Source organism: Ambystoma mexicanum, chromosome 13 (assembly GCF_040938575.1).
Source record: "Ambystoma mexicanum isolate Mex_15411 chromosome 13, UKY_AmexF1_1, whole genome shotgun sequence".
NCBI lineage: Eukaryota > Metazoa > Chordata > Amphibia > Caudata > Ambystomatidae > Ambystoma > Ambystoma mexicanum.
The window spans coordinates 836981107-837008600 of NC_090938.1; the positions used below are offsets into that span (position 1 = coordinate 836981107).

General features: G+C 48.2%; 1 protein-coding gene across 8 annotated transcripts in view; it reads right to left on the reverse strand.

Annotated features, from left to right (window-relative positions):
• The window catches only part of LOC138522091 (uncharacterized), a 300314-nt gene that overhangs the window by 51288 nt on the left and 221532 nt on the right, over positions 1–27494 (reverse strand). For 2 of the 8 annotated variants that reach the window (XM_069635346.1, XM_069635345.1), the window contains exon 1: positions 6804–6945. The exons of the other annotated variants lie outside the window; for them this stretch is intronic. In XM_069635346.1, the coding sequence (XP_069491447.1) occupies positions 6804–6868 (65 nt within the window). In that variant the 5' untranslated portion in view covers positions 6869–6945. Of the gene's footprint in view, positions 1–6803; positions 6946–27494 lie in introns of those variants that run through there. 8 annotated transcript variants of the gene reach the window in all.

Genomic DNA, 27494 nt, shown 5'->3' on the forward strand with positions numbered 1-27494 from the left:
TTCTGGTAGCTGTGGCATGAGGGCCGTGGGGCTGCGCCCTACAGCCCCAGACAGTGTGTGTGAGCCTTCCCCTCCTGGTAGCTGTGGTGTGAGGGCCTCTGGGCTGCACCCTACACCGCCAGGCAGTGTGTGCACCTTCCCCTTCCGGTAGCTGAGGCATGAGGGCAGTGGGGCTGTGCCCTACACCTCCAGGCAGTGTGTTTGCGCCTTCCCCTTCTGGTAGCTGTGGTGTGAGGGCCTCTGGGCTGCGCCCTAAACCGCCAGGCATGGTGTGTGCCTTCCCTTTCTGGTAGCTGTGGCATGAGGGCCTCTGGGCTGTGCCCTACACCGTCAGGCAGTGTGTGCGCCTTCCCTTTCTGGTAGCTGGGGCATGAGGGCCCTGGGGATGCGCCCTACACTGCCAGGCAGTGTGCGTGCGCTTTCCCCTCCTGGTAGCTGTGGTATGAGGGCCTCTGGGCTGCGCCCTGCACCGCCAGGCAGTGTGTGCGCCTTCCCTTTCTGGTAGCTGGGGCATGAGGGCCCTCGGGATGCGCCCTACACTGCCAGGCAGTGTGCGTGCGCTTTCCCCTCCTGGTAGCTGTGGTATGAGGGCCTCTGGGCTGCGCCCTACACCGCCAGGCAGGGTGTGTGTGCCTTCCCTTTCTGGTAGCTGTGGCATGAGGGCCTCTGGGCTGTGCCCTACACCGTCAGGCAGGGTGTGTGTGCGCCTTCCCTTTCTGGTAGCTGTGGCATGAGGGCCTCTGGGCTGTGCCCTACACCGTCAGGCAGTGTGTGCACCTTCCCTTTCTGGTATCTGGGGCATGAGGGCCCTGGGGATGCGCCCTACACCGCCAGGCAGGGTGTGTGCGCCTTCCCTTTCTGGTAGCTGTGGCATGAGGGCCTCTGGGCTGCGCCCTACACCATCAGGCAGTGTGTGCGCCTTCCCTTTCTGGTAGCTGTGGCATGAGGGCCTCTGGGCTGCGCCCTACACCATCAGGCAGTGTGTGCGCCTTCCCTTTCTGGTAGCTGTGGCATGAGGGCCTCTGGGCTGCGCCCTACACCATCAGGCAGGGTGTGCGCCTTCCCTTTCTGGTAGCTGTGGCATGAGGGCCTCTGGGCTGCGCCCTACACCATCAGGCAGTGTGTGCACCTTCCCTTTCTGGTATCTGGGGCATGAGGGCCCTGGGGATGCGCCCTACACCGCCAGGCAGGGTGTGTGCGCCTTCCCTTTCTGGTAGCTGTGGCATGAGGGCCTCTGGGCTGCGCCCTACACCATCAGGCAGTGTGTGCGCCTTCCCTTTCTGGTAGCTGTGGCATGAGGGCCTCTGGGCTGCGCCCTACACCATCAGGCAGTGTGTGCGCCTTCCCTTTCTGGTAGCTGTGGCATGAGGGCCTCTGGGCTGCGCCCTACACCATCAGGCAGGGTGTGCGCCTTCCCTTTCTGGTAGCTGTGGCATGAGGGCCTCTGGGCTGCGCCCTACACCATCAGGCAGGGTGTGCGCCTTCCCTTTCTGGTAGCTGTGGCATGAGGGCCTCTGGGCTGCGCCCTACACCGCCAGGCAGTGTGTGCACCTTCCCTTTCTGGTAGCTGGGGCATAAGCGGGATGATAGCAATTGTTCAATGAGGAAAAGACTAAGTGTTGCGCGAGGTCTAACCGGGGGACATGCGGCTTAGGCCAGAGCTGGCTTGCCCAGACGATACAAACCTTTCAGGAGGCGGGTGCGGCATGCAGCTGATTTTAGGTCACTCTTCAAGGTCCCCGATGATCCTCTTTGCATTCAGCATGCAATCCGAGGGTAAAAGCCAGGACACGCGCTAGTGCATCTGACACGAACCAACTTGAGAAGCTTGTAAGCAACACTGGAAAGAGGCTGCAAGGACCTCCGTTTGACTCCAGATCAGAAGGCTGCGTGCGCAAATCACGTCAGGGTCATATTGGCTACAGATTATTTAAAGAGACAGGCACGAGGCACGATTTACGAGGGGCCTACAAGGGAGGTGAAAAGCCCGGCGGAGCACACATTCTGTGCTGGGAACTTTTTTATAAAGTGCAGACACCCGGACAGCTAGAAGAAAAGCAGCTAATTGGTTAGGCACGCTGGGAGCCTGAGGTACAGGGCAAAAGGGCAAATAGCATATTGAACAGCAGCCCGGGGACACAGGCAGCACCAGGAAGAACCATATAGCGAAGAAGATCTCAGGACGAAATTCTTTAAACAATGGCTGAAGAAAGGGAAAGAAGAGCGCAGGAATTTAGTGCATGGGCTAAAAAAACAGAAAAGGAATATGGAGCACTGTGGGTGCTAGAGCTGATGCAGAAGGAGGAGAAGGCAAGGGCAATGTCGCCTTTGCTACTAGAGGAGTCCAGCAGCAGCGAAGAGGAGGCAACTATACCGCAAGGCCAGAAGGGGGCCAGAGAGGTGGCAGGTGGGCCACAAGAACAGCCGGAGGAGCCTAAGAAGAGGCAAAGAAAACCAACAGAAAAGGTAATGAAAAAAAATGATAATAACATTGGGGAAAAAATTGTTAAAATGTTGAAAGAATGCATCACGGTTCAGGGTAAGTCGCCCAGAACTCAGGAGGGAAAAACCACAGGGCCGAGCAAACGGCAGTAACATCCGACGAGGATGAGAGTAGCGAGGATGGGGAAAGGGAGCACTTGAAAGAAGACCAGGGCAGAAGGGGCAGAAAAAGGTTGGGGCGAAAGGGGTACTGGACATCCTGCGGAAGGAGGACAGGGCAAGGGAAAATGTCGCCTTTGCTGAGTGAGGAGGACAGCGGCAGGTGAGGGCACTGCCACCAGGATGGAAGAAAGATTGGAAGCAAATCGCAAACAGAAGCGGCAGCCAAGAGTGCAGGGGCAGGTCCAATTGCACAACCAAAGTAGAGAACAGCAGGGGGGAACAGTGGGATCCCCGGGAAGCATGGGTAAAACGGAAAGGAGTAATAGTTAAGGAGAGAGTTAAGGGCTCTGGCGTAGAACGGGCAGGCAAGAGTGCAGGGGCAGGTCCATTTCCACGAGGTGACCCAGGGGATCCGGGACACAGCTCCAATACCCAGAGGATGGGGTGGCATTGCAAACATAGCAACAAGGGTCTGGAAGGTATACAAAGCATTGGGAGGGGGATGCATGAAAGCAATACGAGAGGGAATGAGAAGGAAATGATAGGTTACCCGGGCAGAGGGTGGGACGAGGAGAGCTTTAATCGGTACATGTTTAACGGATTAAAAGATAAAGGGGACCACAGGGTCCACAGTTCAGGAGGGCAACAGGAAGAATGGGAAAATAATGACAGAAGCAAAGACAGGGACAACAACAGGGGATACGTGAACAACGACTAGGAACCATTTGAGGTCAGGGGAACAGAACCTGTGGGGCAGTCCAGAGGAGACACAGAGAGGACGGCAGAATAGCAAAGTAACCTACCAACGGCACAAGGGAGTGGCAGGGGAAATATCGGAAAAACATAGCTGGGAGCATGGAGCATAAGCAGAAGGGCAGAAAAGGGGGAATTCCAAGATGTTCAATAAGAACAGTCATATGGCAATCACCTATCAACCAGGAAGAAAAGGATGGCGCTGGGGCAACAGGCAACAGCAGGCAACCGTACGGCAGAGAACGCCCACACCAGGGAAGGCATGGGTTCCATGAGTAAGCACCGGAAATAATGAAAAGGTAAGCCATTAAGGCTGACTAGGGGAAGGAAAATATGGCCACGCATATGGCAGAGGAAAATAACGCCCATACCTGGAAAGGCATGGGTTCCACGTAGAAGCACCGGAAAGAATGAAAAGGTCAACCAGAAAGGCTGCTGGGAAAGGAAAACATGGCCATGCGTATGGCAGAGGGAAAGAACGCCCATACCGGGAAAGGCATGGGTTCCACGTAGAAGCACCGGAAAGAATGAAAAGGTCAACCAGAAAGGCGGATTGGAAAAGAAAATATGGCCACGTGTATGGCAGGAAAATAAACGCCCATACCAGGAAAATCATGGGTTCCACGAATAAGCACCGGAATGAAGGAAGAGGTTAGCCATAAGGTTGACTGAAAAAGGAGTTTATGGCCACAGGTATGACAGGAAAATAAACACCCACACCGGTAAAGGCATGGGTTCCACTGGAGGAGAAGGGAAGGTTGGCAACAAGATATCCGAGGAATAAGTAAAGCTAAAGGAAACAGGGCGAGGCAAAGGAAACAGGGCGAGGCAAAGGAAACAGGGCGAGGCAAAGGAAACAGGGCGAGGCAAAGGAAACAGGGCGAGGCAAAGGAAACGGGGCGAGGCAAAGGAAACAGGGCGAGGCAAAGGAAACAGGGCGAGGCAAAGGAAACAGGGCGAGGCAAAGGAAACAGGGCGAGGCAAAGGAAACAGGGCAAGGCAAAGGAAACAGGGCAGGAACGCCCAAAAAAGTTACGAAACAGGTAAGCAACGCAGAAAGCATGTGCAGAATGTACATTTTTTAGACGGGTGTAAAAAATGAAGGGAAGGGTCAACAACAAAAAATGTGAATCCTTGGAAGGGACTTTGTTGCCAAAGGGAAAAAATTGGAGGCAGCACACCTAGACGCAGCTACACACACCACGGAAATAGCAGGGGTAATAGACCCAACAGTCAGCCCACTAATAAAGTATGAATTGAAAGGTTGGGGCTAGGTTGAAGGGGCAGATAAAAAAGATGCAATAGCATATTAAAAGGCCTGCAGAATAAGGGAGCCAGTAGACAGGGATACTGTAACAGGGGATGGCCTGGAAAGAGGGAAGGTTTACGGGGGATCTAAAGGGATCTCAGGCTGAGGGAAACAGAGATTTTCATGTCAACAATAATACCACATAGAACATAGGATGGGGCATTTTGCAGACACTAATTTCAGGGCATTAGAGGAGAGGGGACATAGTCATGGGTACTTTTGGGGGGAACCTGAGCGGCCGAGGCAACGCCCACTCAGGTGTGGCGGCACGTGTCCAGGAAAGGATGCCCGAGGGTAACCGAGACTGACCAAGGAGAAGGCTGGCATCGCTAACCCTGGACACGGTGTGCCCAAAAGCACAGACACATGTTGTTATCATGATTCTTGTTTGTGTTATTTTCTGTAGAAAATAAATGCCTACGGCCAATCATTTTTCCACAACAAATCTGTCTGTAAATCATTCCATAGTATAGGAGGTAGGAAATAAGAGCAAGGAGAAGCCCACACTACACAGCCTATATGTAAGTTTAATCGGTGAAGGTGTACCACCAACTCCCACTAGCTCTACATGCCCGTCAACGGTCCAAACAGGGTCACTTTGCATCAGGATATTGAATTCCCTCGATTATGCAAGTACATTAGTGCCCCGTCAGTGCTTCACATCCGGACACATTCCACCACAAACCTCCACCATGGGTACAATCTCACCATCAGCAATGTCCCCTGCTCCTTCCTATCACTGTCTTGCATGTGAAAAGCTGGCGGCCCCCTTACGGCGGGTCGGTAATGGGCGTTCCCCACCCATGAAAAGAACAAAGAGAGCCAGACTTTGGTCACGACCCAATCTGAGGCCTCACGTCGACCCGAGAATTCAGAAAGGAAAGAACCAAGTGAGTCAGGGTTCAGGGGGTCACGCGCATTTTATGCCATGCGCATCACACATCTACGCGATGTACATGTCACGCCCCTAATTAGGAGGAAATGCTGTACTACAACACACGGATGCGGAGAGGGAGCAGCTCAGTGCTATTGGGGGAGGGCAGCCCACAGGAAACTTCCACAGAAAGTACCATTCCCACAACAATGTGCACTGTCATGAAAAACAGAAACCTTCCTGGCAGGTGATGGGAACTCCCGAAGTGGGGGGCAGAATGAGGGTCCCATCCAAAACCCCAACACGTAGCTGAAGAGCCTTCAGATGAGATAAGGTGCAGTTTTCCATACCCCAGCCTGTACAAGACCTAACGCAGAGGGAACACCGGCATCTCTCCCATGAACCCTCTAGCCCAATCTCCCACTCCCATAACGCTCGCCGCCATTGCCTACGCCCATACCAATGCTTGGCTTCTCTGCCACGACCCTGCCTTGGACCCGTCGGCCGCGCCGCCATTCACCGCGTGACAGCCTCTCGCTCGCCCCCAGACCTATTGCTGCACAGTAGCCTCCCGCCCATCACTGACGCATTATTGGGTACTGTCGAATTGCGGTGTGGTAACTGCTTGCCCTCCTCGCAATGTACCACGAACTAAGGACGCCATGCCCCCCCACCCAACAGATCCCTCCCTACCTCATAAAAACCCATACAAACTCCCGACCTCTGCCGTGCGCATACGGGGACAGCCCCAGGCCTCTCCCATCCATTTTTTAGCCCCTCCAACCAGAACTCTACCATGCCGTGACATTGCCATGGGTGACCGGTGTAACGTCACTTTTTGCTACCTGTCAGAAAATCCTACCGAGAGCAGGAATTGGGCAACCCACGCAGGGGTAGGAAAAGTGACAGGGTAGGAAAATCTGACAGCTTGACCTGTCATTTTTTCCTACCCGTCAGAAAATGCTACCGAGAGCAGGCATTGGGCAACCCACGCAGGGGTAGGAAAAAGTGACAGGGTAGGAAAATCTGACAGCCTAGCCTGTCTGCCGCTTAACTGGCAAGACTGATTCCCCCCCCCCCCCCCTTGTACTTGGACCTATTCAAGGTTTACACCCTCGTCTGGTACTGTGCCTAGTGGTAAGGCCACTGGTATCTGGGACAATGTGATCGAACAAGAAAGATTTGTGTCCCCCAGATCATTGCCCATTGAATCATCACCCGGCTTCGTGTAACATCCCCGTGCCCCCCATCCCCCACGCTTACCTTCGATCGCATATTTCTTCCTGCCATGTCGCTCCTTCGCTGGAAAACCTGCTTGGCTGGAACATTCTCCTCACCCAACACCACCTGCATTCCGATGATGGCTTCACCGTCTCCGGAACACAAGAGACTAAAAGAGAAAGACTTCCGCCAGCGGGCCTTTATAGGCCCTACCTAAGCTCTCCTTGCGGGGTTGGTTCCTCCCATTTTCGGGAGCCGGACCCTCCCTACTTCTCCAGCAGGTGGAGGAGGCTGGTGGGCAACCCCCTCTAAGGGGCGGCGCCCGCCAGAGTAACAGTGGGCATCTAATGAAACAGTTCTACCCAGTGCAGCTCAAGCACACCCGCCACCTGGTGAGTACTTTGCTCCCAGCAATGCCCCGTTGCAAGTGTCGGAGAGTCCCCAAACATCATCTGTCTGAGCTTCAGCTTTTGAATATCATGTGTGCTATAAGCAGAGAATACTGCAAGTAGGTTTTGAGGTGTTTAGTGTGTGTCTTCATTTTCCTACACAGCAATGCGAGCTCTAGACTGTCCGAGTGCCTGTGAACAGGGAGAGGTTTGGAAGCAGCTCCCTGAGGGCCTCGGGCTCTGCACCTGCTGTCACTGTGGGAGCTGTGTTTGGGCTCTGAGAGCTGCTGTCACTCACGACTGTCAATCACTGATGCTGGAGGGCACAGGAGGCACGGGAAACAGCGCAAGTACCGCCCACTGCTCTGCCCCCCACCCCTGTCTGATACCCGCTTTGTGTAATGTACTGTGTGCTATGCGCTCCATTTCAAACGCTTGTGGAAAGGTTTGTGGGGATTTACAAAGAGTTTGTCTGCCATAAGAGCGATCAGCAGTCGATGGGGCTCACCCACTGTACAGACAGACTTCACTACAACTGCAAATAAACTGAACTGAAACAAAGTCGGGGTGAATTCCCAAATCTACAGGACATACGGCAGGGAGGGATCCGTTACACACTTCAAGGTTAACAGAAAAAGGAGCACCGAATTTGTATTTCTTTATTTAATTTATTTGGAATTTGTAAAGCGTTTATACATCAAGAAATTGTGTTTCAAAGCGGCGCCCACAGTGCAAAGGAAAGGGAACAACAGAATAAAAAAACAATGATGATTTTACTTCTGAGAAGCAGGTGAGTGCAGCCAACCCCATTTGCCACTAAAGCCACGTGGCAGTGGGCCAGCACACCGCCTCAGCAGCAGCTGCAACAACATGACAGGAATGTTGTAAACTAGGGTTTTTCTCTCCTCGCAGGATTCTCAAACTTAGGTGACCTCTGTACCTAATACGCACTCACCGTTCTGAAATGTGGTAAACTTGGGCTTGCCGCTTACTTCCTGTCTGTGTGCTCTGCATGCTCTCGTATCGTCTGTCTCCCCCCGCCCCACTCCCTCCTACCCCATGGTGCTCTCTATCTCGCCTATCTTCTCTAACTGCTTCTCTATTGACTATTCTCCCCTCCTCACTAAATCTGGTATGAAAAAGTTTAAAAAGGACATCCTGGTCTCCAACCCAGGCCTCCCTATCGCTGACACCTACACTAGTGCCTGCTCTAAGGAAACTCTCACTGACATCCTCTTTTTCGTCCCTTCACCTGACCTATGGACCCTTCATATGGTCTCTGTTCTCTCTCCTTTCTCATCTTCTCCCATTAATGGTGGCACCCGTTGGGATGTCCTCTTGGCCCCCTTCCTCTCCTCTAAGGCCATCATTAATGTCTACGCTAATGGGACCATCTTGGTCCAAGGCCCTCAGGCCAACCTTCTCCTCTTTGATAGACGCTTCCCACGCCTCATCAACTTCCTTTCCTCCCCTGCTGTCCCCCCTCCTCTGTCCTCGGCTACCTTGCCTCTACCCTCCCTCCATGCCCCCTCCCATGCTGCTTCTTCACCTCCTTCTTCTTCTTCACCTCCGCAGGGCGTACCCCTGATCTGTACCCCTCCCCGGAAGTCCTTCAAGGATGGCAACCTTCTCCACATTGCCACTCTTAACTCTCGCTCTGCAATCAAGCATTCTTCTGATATCTGTCACCTTCTTGAGGAACTGGACCTTGACGTCCTCGGTCTCACTGAGACATGGTTCACAGCCAGCTCTGTCACCAGCTTTGACACACTCCTACCTGACGGTTACAAGATCCTCTCGGTGCCCAGGCCCAACCATGCAGGTGGGGGTGTGGTCCTTATCTTCCCTGAGTGGATTTCTGCCTCTGTCACTCCTATGCAGACCTACTCCTCTTTTGAATGCCTTGTCTGCCGTCTCTCACTCTCTCCTAGCCATTCCCTTACCATGGCTACTATCTATCGGCCACCTGGTCAAATTTCCTCCTTCCTCTCTGAGTGGGCTGACCTCTCCTCCTCACTCCTGTCCTCTACCACTCAACTCCTCTTTCTTGGTGACTTCAACATCCACTTGGATGCCTCCTGTCCCCCCACGGGACTTTTTCGTGATCTCTGCGACTCTCTCTCACTCTCTATTCTCCCGTCTGGGCCTACTCATTCTGCAGGGCACACTCATGATGCTCTGATCTCTTCTGACCTTCCCCTCTCCGTCCCTCTCTCCACTCCTCTCTCCTGGAATGATCACTTTCTCCTATCCTCCCATCTCACCCTCCCTACCCCACAGGCAAAGCCACCCCCATCACTGCCACCTTCCTTCTTGGTCATCTGAGCCATGAAGCGCGTGTCAGTTGAGGCTTTTGCTGCCACCTTCTCGCCCCCCCCCTGCCCCTTCAGCTGACTCCCACCCTGACACAGCCCTCTCCACGCTCCACTCTGCTATATCTGATAGTCTTGATATCCTTGCCCCTGTCATGAGAATCCGCCTAAAGCCCAAAGCCAAATGTAACTCCTGTTATGACTCGTATCTTGTCACCCTAAAACGCAAGTGCAGGGTGGCAGAGAGGAAATGTCGTGCTTCATGTTCATCCTCTGACAAACTGGCCTGCCGCCTGCTCCAAAGGCAATACCGGCTCTCCGTTCTCACTAAGAAGAGAGCCCTTATCCAAGCCCGCATCTCTGCTGCATCTAACAACTCGGCCAAACTCTTTAAAATCTGCAAGGAGCTGACCAACCCTGCTGCAGTCTCTACCTCTCCTGTCCCCTCCCAAGCCCTCTGCACTGCATTGGCCTCTCACTTCATCTCTAAAACGCAGGACATCCTATCCTTACTCTCCTCCTACCACCTCCCTCCCTCTCTGCCCGGCTCTTCCTCTGGCCCTTCTGCAGCCACCCCTCCTCCCTCCTTCTCTGCCTTTCCCCTTTTTTCTGCTGACGAGATTTCCAGACAAGTCCGATCTATGAAAGTCTAGTCTAAATAGGTTCTCCCCTGTTCCTCCAAAACTATCAAGGACCACATTGACTCCCTGGCTCCTGCCCTGGCTGACTTTTGCAACCACTCCTTTGCCTCTGGAGTCTTCCCATCCCCCCTTAAGCACTCCCCTGTGCACCCTCTTCTTAAACTCTCTTCTGACCGCTCCTGCCCGGCTAACTATCGCCCAATCTTCATCACTCCCTTCCTGGGCAAGCTCCTGGAGAAACTGGCCATCTCCCAGCTTAACCTCCATGCTGAATCTGTTGGTAGCCTTCATGACCATCAATCTGGCTTCAGAGCTGCCAGAAGCACGGAAACTGCTCTCCTGAACATCTGTGAGGACCTGCTCTTGAACCTCGACTCCAATACTCTGTGTGTTCTCATTCTGCTCAATCTCTCTTCTGCCTTTGACACTGTCAACCATACCATCCTGCTCAACCGTCTCCGTGATAACCTGGGTATCACTGGTCAGGCTCTGGCGTGGCTGTCCTCTTTCCTCTCCAATCGACCCTCCCAGGTCCAACTGGGGTCCTTCCTCTCTGACATCTTTTTCTCCACCTGTGGTGTCCCCCAGGGATCTAATCTCTCTCCCTGGCTGTTCAACCAGTATCTGGCACTCTTCGCCCACCGCATCGCCGCTCTCTGCCCCAACTTTCAGTGCTATGCGGACGATACCCAGCTCATTTTCAGGCTACCCTCGGCCTCCTCTTCTCCTTCCCTCATCTCTGACTGTCTTTCTGCTATCCAGGAATGGTGTGCCGCCAACGACCTCTGCCTTAATGCAAGTAAGACCGAGATTCTACTCATCGGCACACCCACTCCCTCCTTCCCTGCTGCTCTCTGGCCGGCCTCTCTGGGCCCTCTTCCTGCTCCTACCTGCAAGGCAAAAAAACTTGGGGTCATCTTCGACTCCACACTCTCCTTCTCTCCTCACATATCCGACGTATCTAAGAAGTCACACTACCAGCTGCACCTCCTCAGAGGTATTCTTCCTTTCCTCTCCTTCACCCAGAAGCTCACTGTCTCTCTAAGCTGGGCTATTGCAACAGCCTCTTTCTAAATCTGCCTGCTTCTACTCTACGCCCTCTGCAACTTATCCAGAAGCGGACTGTGAGACTTGTCCTTGGCCTCAAGCCCAGGGACCATATCTCTCCAGGACTGAAATCTCTACACTGGCTCCCAGTGGCTGCGAGGATAAAGTTCAAAACCCTCTGCATTGTCCACAAGGCCTTCTGGGGCCTGGGGCCTAAATACCTTCAACTCTCTGTTCCTAAATATCTTCCTTCCCGAGCCCTTCGCTCATCCGTCTCCAACTCCCTCAGGGTCAGACGCTTCTCGAAGCAACGAGCAGGGGGTAGCTCTCTCTCCGCGGCAGGGGCCTCCCTCTGGAACAGCCTTCCTGCCCCCCTGAAACTTGAGGAGAACCATCTCCGGTTCCGGAAGCACCTCAAAACCTTCCTCTTTGCTTCTGCTTTCTCTCTCCCTCTCCCCTGCTAAATTCTTCGCTGAAACTGCACTGAATCTGCAACTGGGCCACTCTCAGCGACCTCGGTCCTGGGCCCAGCCACTCTCCACTTGCACTGCCTCCCTGGCAACCCCTGCACTGCGAGACTGTCTCTGTATCCCTACAGCCCCCCCTTCCCAGCACTTGCCTGCACTTACCTTGCACTTGCCACCAGCTGGCCCTATGTTTTTTTATTCTACTTACTTTGTACTGCACGGCCCCCACCCTCCCCTTCCCCTTGCACTTTTTCCCTTCGCCCTACCCCTGCACTTGCGCGGTCTGAATGACACCTGGCCTAATAGGATCGTTTGTTTTGTCTCCCCTTGTTCCCCCCTCCCTGCCTCGTCGCGCCTTGAAACACTTGTGTATAGGCGCGTTACAAATGCCTTATAATATCATATCAGGCAGTGGCTGTTCTGTTGTAGTGACCAGCCACTACCAGGGTGAGGGGCAGACGGAGGGGGTGGGGGGACGCGGGACCCGGCCCCTCACAAACTTGCTGTGGCTCCGCCCCCGCCTCCATCCGATTGCCTACAGTAGAACGCTGCTGGCAGGATGGGGGCAATGACAGCCTGTGGGGGCGAGGTGGGGTGAACACATCCAGAAACTAGGCTTCGTGTCAGTGAAGGGTGGAGATGCACCCACTTTTTTTTTTTACCTCCTGCTAATGTTTGGAATAGCAAGAGGCGCCCCGCGCCCGCCGCGCCTTCTCCCACCACGCCAGCTCTGGGAGCCCCTGCAAGACCCCCCTGCCCCCGCCCAGCTGGCGTGGAGGGGGCTAAAGGCGCCCCGCCCTGAATTTAAAAGAAAAGAAAGTATTGCGGGGGCGCCTGCACTCACCTGGGCGGCTTCGCAGCGCTACAGCTGCAGTCATGTGCCCGATCGCCTTCCTTCTTTGAATAGCTGCTGCCCGGGCTCCTTGCCCCGTCACCTGCCGGCAGTGAGGGGTCCGCCCTGCTTTCTGGAGGCCAAGTTGCAAAGAGACACCCCAGGTCACGTGCATGGGGGGGACGATAAAACTCCTCTACTTTACTCCCACCCACGACCCCATCTACTTTCTTGGTAACATTAGTGGCCGATGGCATTTTATCACAACAACAAAATAAAAGTGCCGGATCATTAGAGATGCGGGAACTCCTCTATAAAAGGTTCTGCCCATGCACACCTCCTAATGTGCATATAAGTTCCACCAACAAAAGTGACGTCACAGGAAAGGACATCGCAAGCATCAGTCTCCGACACTTGGGGGCCACACGGAAGCGACTTTACAATAACTCGCCATAAGTGCGCCAAGTGGCAAGAAACATTGTGGTGCAAAAGGACTACAGGGCGTGTGGGAAGCGGCTGTTGGTGCACCCTTTCCTCTGGCGGCTTCTCGGCGCTTGGCGCCTTGAGAGCGAAGCGCACTTCAGCCGCGCCGCACCCAGAGACTTTTGAAGGTGCAGCGAAGTGGGTTCAGGGACCCCGAGAACCTGGGAGCCCATGAGCCTGAGTGCTGTGCAGGGGGGCGGGGGGCGCTGCCGCACAATGCATTTGACCGAATAAGCACCGAGAAGGGGGCTGAGCTGTCCTTTTCCCCTTACCCCTCCATGGTATACTCTCGTTCTACCTACCTTTCACCGCGCAAGAGGCAGCCTGGTAGGTTTAATGCCAATTTCGCTGTAATATTTTAATAGGTTATTTATAACGCGCTTAATACCCAGAGATTTCTACGACCTGTGTTGATCTACGTCATTTTGCTTCCAAGATGAGCGCGTTGCCCCTGAACTATCCTCCCGAGACATTACACTGGAACAGCGGCATGTCTAGTGCTTTTATTAAGCAGCGGCAACTCCGCGGGGGGGCCGTGCGGAAGCTGGGGTGACTGTCGTTCTGAGAAAGCAGTGGAGCCTGGACACTAGACGAAGACCCCGCCATCTTCTCAAGGCGCTATTGCTGGGTGCAATGTTTTTAGGTGTAGGCCCTCACAGATGCTTAGAGCGCAGCATTGTTAAGCATTACACGGCATCAGGTGCTTTTTACCTTTTTATTCGTTTTGGGGCTCCGTTTTCGATATTAGAAGCTTCTTTGGCAAAGGGAGGGCTGTGTATTTGTTGGGTGAGTCTTATTGAGAGTGTTTTCCCCTCTGAGTTTCAATAATCGGAGCAAGATTCTATATGCTGCTATATAGTCAATTAAATGGTTTTATATTTTAACAGATTTGAGGGAGTTGCACTAATTGTGTAAAAACTATCTTTGGGGAAGGGATATTAAATATTGAATTTACTGGTTCCTTATTTCGCAGGAGGGCGCTATACTGGGAACTATTTTCGAAACTTCTTGCTCACTCCGGGGAGTCTCTCCCTCACACACTCCCCTGCTGCCCCTTGGGAACCAGCTGCACTACACGGCCAAGGAGGGAGTTGGGGGCCGCTATTGGGGTTCCACGGAGTAGGGGGGCATAAAGTGATTTGGGGAGTTTTCGGTGGATGGCCAACATTTCACCCGCACACTTTCGCGGAGAGCTGCGGGAGTTTTTTGCGGGTTTGGGGGGAGCGCGTGAGGCAGAGTCTGCGACTCCCCAAGTCTCCGGATGAATTGCACTGCCACCTCCCGCTGCGATTGCAATGCTTGGTTCCTTTTGCCAAACTGTACATTCTGCACTGCCTTGCTCTGCAAATCACTGTTTGTTGAAGTTGTACTTAGGTAGTTAGGGATGTGTCAGTTGGCGGCCGTTTTCGAAACATTTGTGCACAATTGCATTTTGGCATTTTTTCGTTTTTACACCACTACATATTTCTACATTTACATCCTTGCACCTTGGCATTTTTGCACGCATGGGTCTGTGTGGGCCGCCCTGCGCTTTGTATCTATCTGCATATTTATACATTAGCATATTTTTGCGCGTAGTAGCGGTACTGTGCGGTATATTTGCGCGACAGCGGTTCATTGTGCGGAGGTGGCCAGTTACTGCTGCTCTCCTTTCTTACGTCGGGCAAACAACAGTCTGAGAACTAGGATTAGAGTTTTGAGTTTTACCGTAATCTGCAGCCCCATCGCTGTTTTTGTTGTCCTGGATTTTTTCCCCTATAGGAATTAGGTTTCTATCTCAGTTCCTTATAGACCTGCATATTCCATATTGTGGGGTTAATGGAGTTTTTGTAAAGTTGATTCTCTGTTGAAGAAACATAATGCGCAACGGTTTGAGGAGCTAGTTCATCACCGTTGCTCCCTTGACTGTGAACCCTCAGGAGTTGCCCGGGAAGCCGGGACCGGCTTCTGGGGGAAGCAGAGGGGGTAAAGCACAAATGTCTCTAGGAAGCCGCCAAACTCTAAAAGTCGAGACGGTTCTGGCCGGCCCCTTGTTAGACCCACCCCTTGCAACCAGGATTACCTGCTGTCATTTGGAAGTCACAGCTGAAGACGGGGTGAATTTAGCAGAGAATCAACCTTTGATGAGGTCGAGTGGGAATCTAATGGGTTTGAAAACTCCAAACCATCATTGTAGCCAGAAGGGAATTCTGGTGACCCAAACCTTGACGCAGTCCCCTATTGCAGGCCAGCGTATAATTGATTCCTATTTTGGTAAAAAGGTGGGAACTGGTACCGAAATCAAAACAATTGCCCCCACTAAAGCCATGGCTTTTATTCATCATTCACTTATGAATCCTGTGAACGACAAGGCTGATTTTGGAGAGACCCATGACCTTAGGATTATTGAATTTGCAGATTTGGCGATGGAGGGAACGTTGGACGGGGGGTCTGGCAGCATCCCAACGAGCGTGATTCAGCAGACATGTGATGCTTCAATGCCTAACACCCACGGTTCAATGCCCAATTCCCCCACACCTCTAACTGATCTGATTGAGAAAGGCGATGCTATGTCAGAAAGTCCATCCCATCCCCCTAGGACCAATGCCTCAGGTTCATTGGGTGAGGGTGGGATGCATCATACTTTGAGGGAGGTTGACGAGCGAATTTGTTTAACTGTTTCGGCTCTGAACATGGCGTTGAGCTTGCTCGTCAACCTCTACGACCATATTTGGCATGAATTAAAGGAGCATAGTTTGTTATTGGTTCAGTTGGGTGAGAAGATTGAAAACTTGACTAGAATTAAATTGTGATCATTATTGAAGGACCGCTCAAGTGAGACAAAGAGAAACTCGCCCTGAGAGTATTTTACCTGGACAGCACTACGACCCCTGCAAAGCTCTTGCTGATCTGTTTTTCGCTTCCTGGAGTAGGCGGAGACTGCGGCCCTCAGGTGACCGATGACGTGATCCTGTAGCTGCATTTACTGCCGGCTAAACCGCCCGAGTGGCGTGTGTGATCATTATTGAAGGACCGCTCAAGTGAGACAAGGAGAAACTCACCCTGAGAGTATTTTACCTGCACAGCACTGCGAGCCCAGCGAAGCTCTTGCTGATCTGTATTTCACTTCCTGGAGGAGGCGGAGACTGCAGCCCTCACGTGACTGATCACGTGATCTTGTAGCTGCATTTACTGACGGCTAAACCACCCTTGCGGCTGTTTGGCAGCTTTGGTGCAAGGGCAAGATGCTGAAATCAACATCGAGCTGACTGCGCCGCAACACTAGTGGAGACTGTGGGCAACTACCCTTTGATCCACCATAAGAAACAACACATTGGGAGGCACATACAGGCAAGAGACCCTGGAACTGCCACCCTATGACATAGTATCTTGAAAGGAAGTCAACGTTCAGGGCAAATTACACATGCTATAAAGCAACCAGCAAAAATATATTATAAAAAAAAATGACACACACAATAAAGCGTGGGAAACCCGCTGAACTTACCCCCCCGCATATGAATCTTAGAAGAAAGACAATGGAGATGCCAGAACTACAACAAACACATACCAAATCATACGGAAGCAATAAAAATACAACCCCTAGAGAATCTAACACCAAAGACGTACCCAGAGGTATGGAAAGCGACAATAAAATAAACACAGCAACAGACATAAGTCAACCAACTGCACCCACAAATGAATGCGAGAGAGACACCAGCGGATCGTCATCCCCAATCACGAAAGACACAAATGAATATACACCAAACGAACAGACACATAGCACCTCAGAACCACAAGAGAAGACTGAAACTAAAAGAGAAAATGAGGAGATCGCTACAAGAGGTCCAAGATCCATACTGAAAGAGACCCTGAATGATGAACGAAACAGCATAACAACTTCGGATCAAGAAAATAAAATGCAAGCAAGAAAGGAGAAAGAGATAAATGAAGCTGAGAAGGCACATAAGCCGCCGGCCTCCCAAGAAGGAAAGGATGAAAAAGAAAGAAAACACATAACCCAGGAACAAAAAGCAGCCAAAGTGCAAAAGAGATGGCAGGCTCTGTATGAAAGCCGCAGACATTCTCAACAACTCGACACAAAGAAAAATGAGCAGACAAATCCCAAAACCGCAAGACTATCTCTTGATATAACCGAAATTGAAAACCTAATGAGGAATCATGAAAGAAGAAAAGAGGTCTTTGGCAGTACATCATCATTCGCAAGGGAAAAAGAGACAGACACCTTGATTCGAAAGCAACAAAAAAGAAATGATTTAACACCAAAAGAACAAGAAAATAAAGACAGAGATGGAAGCGTGCAAAACAACAACGACTGGCAAGCCGACTTTGAAGAAACACAAAAGCCAAACCAAGAAACACTAGATAAATGCAGATGCTATCACCATAATGAGCAAGAAATAGCGTCTATACCAACTTCAATGCTAGACCTACAAAATATGTTGATAACAACTACAACACAATCATTATTGCCATACATGAAACTACAAGAGTCCTTAGTAGACACAATAAAAGATCAAACAACACTTACTGCATTGATACATTCTAAAGAAAGTTATCTAGAACAATGCATGAATACAATTCTGGAGAGACTTGATATCGAAGCAAAAAATAGCCATCTATGGCAAACAAGGTTATTTGACATCGCACGCAGCGATAGAGCCGAAAAAACAGACTTGACTCATGCATTAATCACAATGATGACAACAGCAAACAGAGAAAAACCAATAGAGATGTCTCAACCAAATCATCATATTACAAGCAAAGTGACGACACAACAAGAAACGGCAGAGAACAGAGAATTTATAAAGGCAGCTGAAAGGCAAGAAGTAAAAAGAAAGATCCCCCCGAAGAAACAAATTTAATTGATCTAACCGGGGAATCTCTTAAAGAGATGAAGACAAACAACCACATAGACAGAGACAAAGAAAAAAAGAGCAAGCCAATCGATGATAAGAGACTCATACTTGAACCGAAATAGAAATAGAAACATACAAAATCTTTGTAAAAGGAAACAAGATACAACCGAACAGAGAGCAGGATAAAAAAGGAATTACCCCCAAAAAAAGAAAGCAAAGAGGCTTGCGCGCCTTTCTAAGAAACTTAACAAACCCCTCAAAAGAACCTCAACCAAAAACGAATAATAAAACACAGCAGAACAAAAAATTATTACAGCACAATAAACAAGACAACATCGAACTCAAAGAGAAAATGAAAATTGCAGACCACAAAGTTGAGGACACAGAATTAGACAAACTAATCAATCTATCAACATATATGGAAGATGAAATTGATCAATTAGAAGAAGCCCAAATTGAAATTGCAGAGGCATCCTTGATTAAGCTGGACGAATATGAAGAAGAGCAATTAGAAGAAGATCAAACCCAAGAAAGATCAAGATATGAAATGACACTTGATGAGATATCAAAAATCGAATGGGAAGATGATAACGAATTAACATCAGGCTTTAATAATCAATTAACACCGACAAGGGAACATCAAAATAACAACGATAAGAACGAAACAAGCCCTGGCCAAACAGAAAAAGTAATAAAATGACCTACCTTTGCCCACCCACAAAATCAACAAATGGAAAAAAGCTGATAAGAAAATAAAACAAAAAAGAATAATAACAAAAAGTGACAACCTAATAATGAACCGCACCAATGTTCTAAGATTGATACAAGCCATCCCAAATATGAAAGAAATCATAACGAAAGATATATTAACAGTAGAATTCTGCGATGACATAACAACAGACCAAGTGAAGATCAACTTTGAGTCCGAAAAAACACTGAACAGAATGATAGCTAATAAAGCAATCTTCAATCAGCTAGGTTTCGAACTAACTCTGATTGAAGAATTGCCAAACACATGGAGGAAAAAACAAACAGCAAACTGGAGACATTCAGGTACTAATGAAAGTACGCATGAAATAGGCGATGAATACGAGAGCAAACCACCTGAGCATGGAAACGAAGAGCATAAACGCGAGACAAAAACAAACGACAATAAAGAATATCAAAACCGACACGAGCTGTACAAAAAATATGGAATATGGAGACAACAAGAAGAACCAACAACAGTTACAGAAGAAATTTATAACCAAAGAAGATAACAATCAAAAGAAGACAATATGTACAACACCACATTATGCTCATGGAACACCAGGGGACATAGCCACCTATTTAATAGAACAAATCCAACCCTCATAATGGCTGACATAATCTGCATCCAAGAATCATGGATAACACAACAACCTATATCTGATGGCTATACAATAATAATGAACCCAGCAATCCAAAAACAAAAGGGCAGACCATCCTCTGGACCTCTAACCATAATTAAAAATGGGCGAAACATCGACATACTAGAATATGATAATCTAAATCCGTGGATTCAAATCACAATACTTAAGTACAAAACAGAAAATAAGGACAAAGAATTTCCATCCATGAATCATAAGAAGGACCTCATATGGGCACTAATAAACCTATACTGGAACCCAGCAAGTATAACGGATGAGAAATTCATAGACATGGTATCAACAGCAATAAATAACACCAAAGAAAAATACAATGAGATAGAATTTATAATATGTGGAGACTTAAATATCCACATATTTAACAAAAAAAGGAGAAGAACTAAAAGAATCTCATCTCTCGCCCTCGAGCCAAATGCTGGACCAAGGAATTAAGATGCAGGAATCTGAGGAGATCGGATTGCCTCGACATAACAACCAGAAGTCAAAAAGAAACCTGGGAAAGGGGCAACTCCACTGCCATAATCGATTATATATACATGACCAAAAATATACATGAAGAACTGAGTGAATCCTTAAACATCAAAACAGAAGTGAGCGACCATTACATAATGAAAAGATCGTGGAACACTGAAAAAATGCCCAGTAATAAAATGGATCCAACAAAAATTGAAGTAAACAACGGAAAAAACAGATTAAGAATTGGAAAAAAAACAATGGAAGAACTGCCAAAAATAATGAACAACTCAACACTAGATGAATTCGAAAAACTCAATTATGGATGGTTGCTTTTACCCTATAGATGCCAGAATACATCTAATGGTAAGCAACTAACAAAGAAACATATTCATGCATACAATGGGAAAATAATAATAAAGAAAAGAGAATTGAGAACAAAAATAAAACAGATAACGAAACAAAATCTCCCAGAAAAATATAAGGAAATCAAAACAGCAAAACAACAATACAGAAAATGGACAAAGAACAACAAAGCTATGATAATGCAGGATGACGCAGAGAAGATGCTTCAAACACTACAAAATAGAAGCATGAGACAACTATGGGCGTTACTACATGACCAAACTCAAATGCAAAACAGTTTGATCACTGACGTACCAGAAGCAAGATGGACGGAATACTTCACAGAGATTTATGGAAATAATAATTCATCGAAAGAAAAAATCCACAAAATACAACAAACAATATGGCAATGGGAATGGGACCATGAAGATATACAAAAGGGAATATGTACTCTAAACATCTCCAGAGCCCCAGGCCCTGATGGCCTATCTAATATGGTAATCAAGCAGAATCAGGCAGTGTGGGTAGCGATATGCGAGAGCATCTTTAAGATGATACAAAATACAAAAAAGATCCCAAACACATGGAAACAAGCCATAATAATACCCATATTTAAACATGGTTCCACAAAAGAACAGCGAAACTACCGACCTTTGGCTCTACTCGATCCCTTAGGGAAGTTCTTCGCAAAACTACTACTAGCAAAACTGGACAGATGGGCAAACAAAGAAAAGAAATATGCAACAAGACAAACTGGATTCATCAAAACACTAGGCACCAATATCAATCTATTTCTACTAAACATTCTGAAACATGAAGCCATAAGAACAAAAACGCAAATATATTCTGCCTTTGTTGATTTACGGCTGGCTTTCGACTCTGTGAGTAGAGACAATCTATGGGAAAAACTGAATGCATGGAAGTGCCCAACCAATATCATCGAACCGATTAAACTCTTATACGACGACACCAGTATAAAAGTTAGATTATCGAGAGATGGCTCACTCACGGAACAAATAAGAACATGGAATGGCCTGAAACAAGGATGCCCATTGGCAGCCACTCTATTCCACCTCTACATGGCAGACCTTGAAATAAATATCTATACTCCTCAAATAAACCCTCCCAAAATAAATAACACAGCGATACCCTGCATTATGTATGCTGATGATATAGTGCTCCTGGCAAAAACACTGAGAGGATTACAGATTGCACTAGGAAAACTAGAAGAATACATGATAAAGAACAAACTAAAAGTAAATACGCAGAAAACTAAAATCATGTCACTAAAGAAAGAAAACAAGATCAATCGACAGCTCCCCTCCTTTTGTATAGGAAAGGAAAGAATGGAAAAAGTGGAAACCATAAAATATTTGGGAATATGGATCTCTCAATCGCCAACAGAAGAAGAATGGACTCTACATCTCAAAGAGAAAACCCTGTCCTTAGCTCGACAGGCGAAAGTAATTCATCGAAAGTATGGAAAATTCTCCCGGACCCCAGTAGTTACGTTCTATAAACAAAAAGTAACGGCTATACTAACATATGGGGCAGAATCAATGATAAACATCAACAGCAACATCTGGGACAAATTAGAAGGGAGTTTTTGGAAGAAAGTGTTAAACCTGCCAATATCACTGCCTACCACACGAATCCGAGCAGAACTTGCACTCCAATCGCTCAAATCCATTGTCCTGTGGAAACAACTCGATCTCTACAGGAAAATCATGACAAAATCCAAGACTCCTCCTCTTGAAATATTTAGAACTGGGTAAATTCATAACAGAACACGCCTTAGAAATCTGGAAAACAGCGATAGAAGCAAAAAGAGTAGAACAAGACATATCAATGGAAATGTTAATAGAACAACCACAAAAAACGAAAATCAAACTAAAAGAGAATGACTGGATGAAGACTAATCAAGAGAAAGCTACATACCGGCATAACATACATAGTACATCTGATAACAGAAGAATTAACCAACTACCTTCGTACTTGCAAATATTTCCATCCTCAAAAACAAGAGACACATTCATGAGACTACGAGTTGAACATCCTTCCAACTCGAGAAATAATGGCAGCTAGGAAACAAATCCCCGAAAGCAAAAAATATTGCAGTTTTTGCAAGAACTTCAAGATGACTGACAGCTTACATCACATAATCATGATATGCCTGGCACTGAATGAAAAAAGACAGCAATCCAGAGAATGGTTTATGAAAACTGAAATTGTCCTAACACCTGAAGATCGCTGGGCGAGGATGATTGCTGGGAATACAAGAAAATTGGTGTTTGCTTTAATATCATTCTGGAACAACATCATTAACAACAGACAAGCAGGATAAAGCATCTCTACGATGAAAGAAAACAAGAAGCTGAAGTAAAAATTATCAACTCTGCGTAACTTGAGTAATCAATCCAAGAGAAGCAAGATGAGAGGTTTGAATGTAAACCAAACATTTATAGAAAAAAAAAAATGTGAAAAGTGATCGATCCTTTCCCGATTGGGGCGAACCCCCTATTTATCCCCAGGGAGGATTCCCCGCTTATTTCAAGGTAGGAAACATTGCTTCCACCTAAGTGTTTGGTGAACCCGGATCCAATAGTTATTAGCGATGACTCCGATAATCATAATACTTCGGTTGGTCCAAAGTAGTGCCAATGGTCAAAATGTTTAAAGGTTCCATAAACCCTAAAGCCCGGGAATGGGAGGCGGGGGTGGCTCCATTTTGTAAACCTTTGGAAGTGGGTTCATTTCTGCAAATTTTAAGGGGGCAGCAAAAGCAGGGTTTGTTAACGAGGAGGGATGTAATAGATTGAGCTCCCTTCATTTTCAAAGCTACAAAACCGCTTAAGAAGAAGGATCAAAATAAAAATAATTTAGGAATGCTTGGTAGGGCAGACAAAGTGGAGGTCAAGGCAGATACACCTAGGTTAACTCACTGTGATCAAAGAAAATTAAGTTCTACGCAGACACTGCCAGGGGTCGCTGAAGGGGCGGGAAATGGTCTGGGCAAGTGTAAATGCGTACTTTTATGTGGTAAAAAGAAAATGAAGTGCTACTTATACACTGCCGGGGGTTGGAGAAGGTGTTGGAAAGGGATCGGGCAAGTCTAAATGTGCACCCTTTCCCCCCCTAGGTTATTACCTGAGGTGGTTAGACAAGGTCCTAATGCGATTGGGAGGGTCATTAATCACATTGTTGAAGTGGTTGTAAGTACAGAGGGGGTGTCTGATTCCCACATGAAGTTGGGCAGGATCTTAGATGATCGTTTGGGGAATTCTAGTTCCCTCCCCAGGACCTTCGAGTTGACAGGCTTAGGGCCTTGTGTGAACTGTTACACTCGTAATGAGTCGGTCTTAATTGCTGACGCTAGTAAAAGCGAGCCCGGGAAACCTCGACAAGTGGTGGGAATAAAGGGAGCGACCTGTACATTTTTTAATCTATCCAGTAAGAAGGTGGGGGTGGACTTACGGGAAAGAGAGCAAACTCAACGCCGGATTGTTGATGCCCATATCCCCTCTAACTCTTGTATTGTTAACCTAAGTGGGAGTGCTCAGTCAGGGGTTCAATAATATGAACTGGGAGGAGTGGAAGACAATTGTGTAGTCAAAATTTACCAGAGAGCTTATACCCAAGGCTGCATTCGGGAGTTGGGCAATTACTGGATAAGCTATATAAGTGTACCCCCATAACAATGAGGTAAAGAGGTTGCCGGTACAAGGCTCCAAAGCCTACAGCATACGTAGAAATGCTAAGGATGCTGACGGTACATTTCGAAGTTTGGATCCCGGGGATGGGTCGGGGGTTAACATTGGGGTCCTGTCTAAGGAGGAGGAGGGACCTATGAACGGGCTACACAAACTTTGCATGTCCAGCATTCTGGGGCAGGCTACCCAAGTATGTTTGAATAGGGGCAATGTGTTGACCATTTTTGCTGAAATCACGAATCTTAAATTGTTGTTTCTTCTACTGACATTGGTCGGGTCGCTTTTGCCAACCGTGCAGACGCCAACTGCTGCCACCTCTATTTTACTTCCAGAGTGGTCAAAGAATTGGTTCTAGCAGAAGCGACGAACTTTAAGGAATTGGGCTTTAATCTTCATACAGAAGGCGGGGAAGATCAGTTGCCTGCCAAGCAACAGGGTGATGGGCCCCGCAGCATGTCCCTAAATATGGGGCCTAGAGGTTTAACTGTCAATAACTAGACTGATTTATATGCCGATGCGGAGGATTTAAACTGTGTACGAGTTACATCCGCTCTGTGGAAAAAGTCTAATCCGTAGCACGCCCAAACTTAGTGTGCAGAATGGTGACCAGTTTAATCGGAGAGTTGTTTCCTGGAATTCATGTGGTAGCTCTAATTTATACAGTAACCTGGAAGCAAAGCATATACTGAGGTGGGGGAATGTAATTATAATCCAGGAGTCATGGCTGTTACAATCCTCGGTATTGGATGGTTACCAGGTCTTTACACAGAGTGCACGCCCGGGTAATGGGGGCAGGGCTGTGGAGGGTTTGATCATCGCAGTGAGTTCTGCAATGGGCTTGAGGGCGACTCTGCTCCCTAACCTCCCTTTTGGGGTCATGGCTACGTCACTGTCTTCTTTGGACGCCCGATTTTATTTGCTGATTATGAACATCTATTGGCATAATGGAGTGGCCGATCTCCAGGATTTTCTTCTGGTGATCTCTGAGCCGATCCCTACTTGGGCATCCCAGTTCCCGGATGATAGGATTCTCGTGGGTGGGGACCTAAACTTGAAATGTATTATTCCAGATCAAGTGGAGGACAACTGAGAGGTTATTGGTGAAAATCTGCCTAATGACCCAAAAATACAAAATGGATTGAGGTGGTGGCCAATGATGGAGGAACTCGGTCTGAGTCTTATAAACACAATGACGGCTGTAGGAGGGAAGGTGTTACCAACCTGGAGCCGAGGGACCCACCATTCCACGCTTGACTATATATTTGTGGACCTGGTCCTAACTAGTGCATATGTGCGTTTTAAGGTACAACATAATAACTTTAGCGACCACTCAATTCTGAGGGCTGAATTTTCCTTACTGATGATCAGACAATCTTTTAGACTGATGGGTTCTGTGGAAGTGACTGCACCTGGGAATGCAATCTGATGGTCCAATCGGAATATTGCAACCTTAGCTGCTTCTAGTGCAGTTCTTGGTGTAATCCCCTGGTTTAGCAAAGTCGGCCATACCAGATGATACTCTTAGAAAATGGAACAGTTCCTATTTCATCAACCTCGCGGCCGTGGAAGCTGTCAATGTTTTCAACGCTGTGAGGCCTCATTAGAATGTTTCACCGTGAAAATATTTGAAATAAAATGTAAATGTTACCTACTCCTGCTCACATGCAGATTACTGTAGCAAGTGTATTCATCCTCTCCACAGCAATATTACCAGTCTAGCTAGCTTATAGGCTGTGTATATCATACATTTATTAAGAAGGGGATGCACGCATGGGCTTCGTAGGTAAACCTGCTGTTGACGCTGAAAAGACTGGGTCTAATTCACATTACCTGAATTGTCTATTATGTAATGCCAGGTCTTTGGTCGCCCACACTGCAGATTGCTACGACCTACTATCTGATTATCAACCTGATTGCCTATTTGTCTGTGAAACTTGGCTTTCTGAGTCCTCTGGACCAGCAGTGGTAGCATCTTGAGATCAGACTGAGTATCCAGCCATGCGGGGGGGGGGGGTGTTGCCTTCATTAGAAAATCTAGACTTGCATCTAGTGTTATTCCCTTGGCCTTTTTCTCTAGGTTTGAGGCACCTTTCGAGCGTGTGCCTCTATCGGCTCCTAAGACTGTTCATGTCTTTATTGTCTATCGCCCCCCTGGCTATGACTCAACGTTTGTTGATATCTTTATTCATTTTGTTGCATCATTACAACTACAGTACTCCAACTTGATTGTTGTTGGCGATTTTAACTACAAGTGTAACGATCCTTCTGACAAAATGGCTGCTACACTGATTGCTGCCATGGATGACCTCTCTCTGTGGCCGTCTGTTACTGAACCAACCCACAACTTGGGTAATCAGCTAGATCTGGTATTTGCTAAGCACGATCTTCTTACGGTAGCTTCCCCTTTTCATATAACGTGGTCTGATCACTTCGTTATACCTTTTGTACTTGACTGTTCTGACCCTCCCCTAGCCTCTACTAAACAGAGGGTTAAGAAGCGGAACTGTCAGGCGGTTGATACTTCCTCGCTTCCCGCACACATTATTACCGGCTGCAGTACAGCACCCTCTGCTGATTCTGGTGCCCTATCTGAAATCTTTCTATCACTGCTGATTTGTTTTGTTTGTGCCATTGGCTGGGATTCTGGTCCATAGGCGGCCATCTGAGCCTTGGTTTAATGAGGACTTTAAGTCCCTGTGCCTCAAATGTAGGCAAGCGGAACGCAAATGGCCTTCCTCCTATATGGTGGAGGAGCGGACCGCCTTTTGTGCTGCTACCTCCCTTTATCATCCGGCTATTAAGCTTGTCAAGCGAAACTACTTTACTTCTCAAATTGAAAACTCCATTTCCCAGCCTAAAGAACTTTTTAGGGTAGTTCACTCTCTTTCTGCCAGGGACTCCACTCTATGCCACCTTTCCAAGAGCACTGTGACTCTCTGGCTACGTTTTTTATTCATAAAATTGTTAATATTTGTGAGCATATTTTGCTGGATCATGATCCCTCTAGGGTCCTGTCGGGTCCCTCCTCTTCCTTAGCTCCAGGGATTATGCCATCTTTTGATGCCTGCTGGGAATCTTTCCCGTTGTTTATGGCGGCAGATCTGACCTTAGCAGTTGCAGGTATGAAGTCAGCCTCTCCTTCTGACGCTTTTCCGCTGTTTGTGGTGAAAGACATCTTCCCTCTGCTCCTGCCGCAGATTACTGCCGTGGTCAACCTTTCATGCTCATCCGGGATCATTCCTTCTGCTCTGAAGTGTGTCACAGTGATTCCTCTTTGGAAGAGGCTGGCTCTTGACCCACTCCTTCCTGCTAATTCTCGATCTATCCCTCTTTGATCATTCTTTATGAAGTTGCTAGATCCGTTGGTGTCTCCTCTATTGGTGAAGCTCTGCGAGTCCATGGCTGTGTGACGTTTTCCAGTCCGGCTTTAGACCCTGCCGGGGCACTGAGAATGTTTTGGTCTTGGTGCTTGATGATCTGACGCTTATTGCGGATCAGGGTGGAGTGGCAGCATTGATCCTTTTGAACCTGTCGCCCTCATTTGATACCATTGATCACGCCATCCTGATCAGTCATCTGTCAGCTGCTGGTGTGTCAGGTTCTGTTCTTTCGTGGTTTCGCTGTTTTTTATCTGATCGTCTCAGCAGTTGCTACTTTAACCTTTTCTCTCTGAAGTTGCAGCCCTGCTGTCTGGGGTTCTGCAGGGCTCGGCCTTGTCTCCCACATTGTTCAATATCTATATTCAGCCTCTGATCACTCTGATCCGCTCCCATGGCTTTAGATGCTACGCGT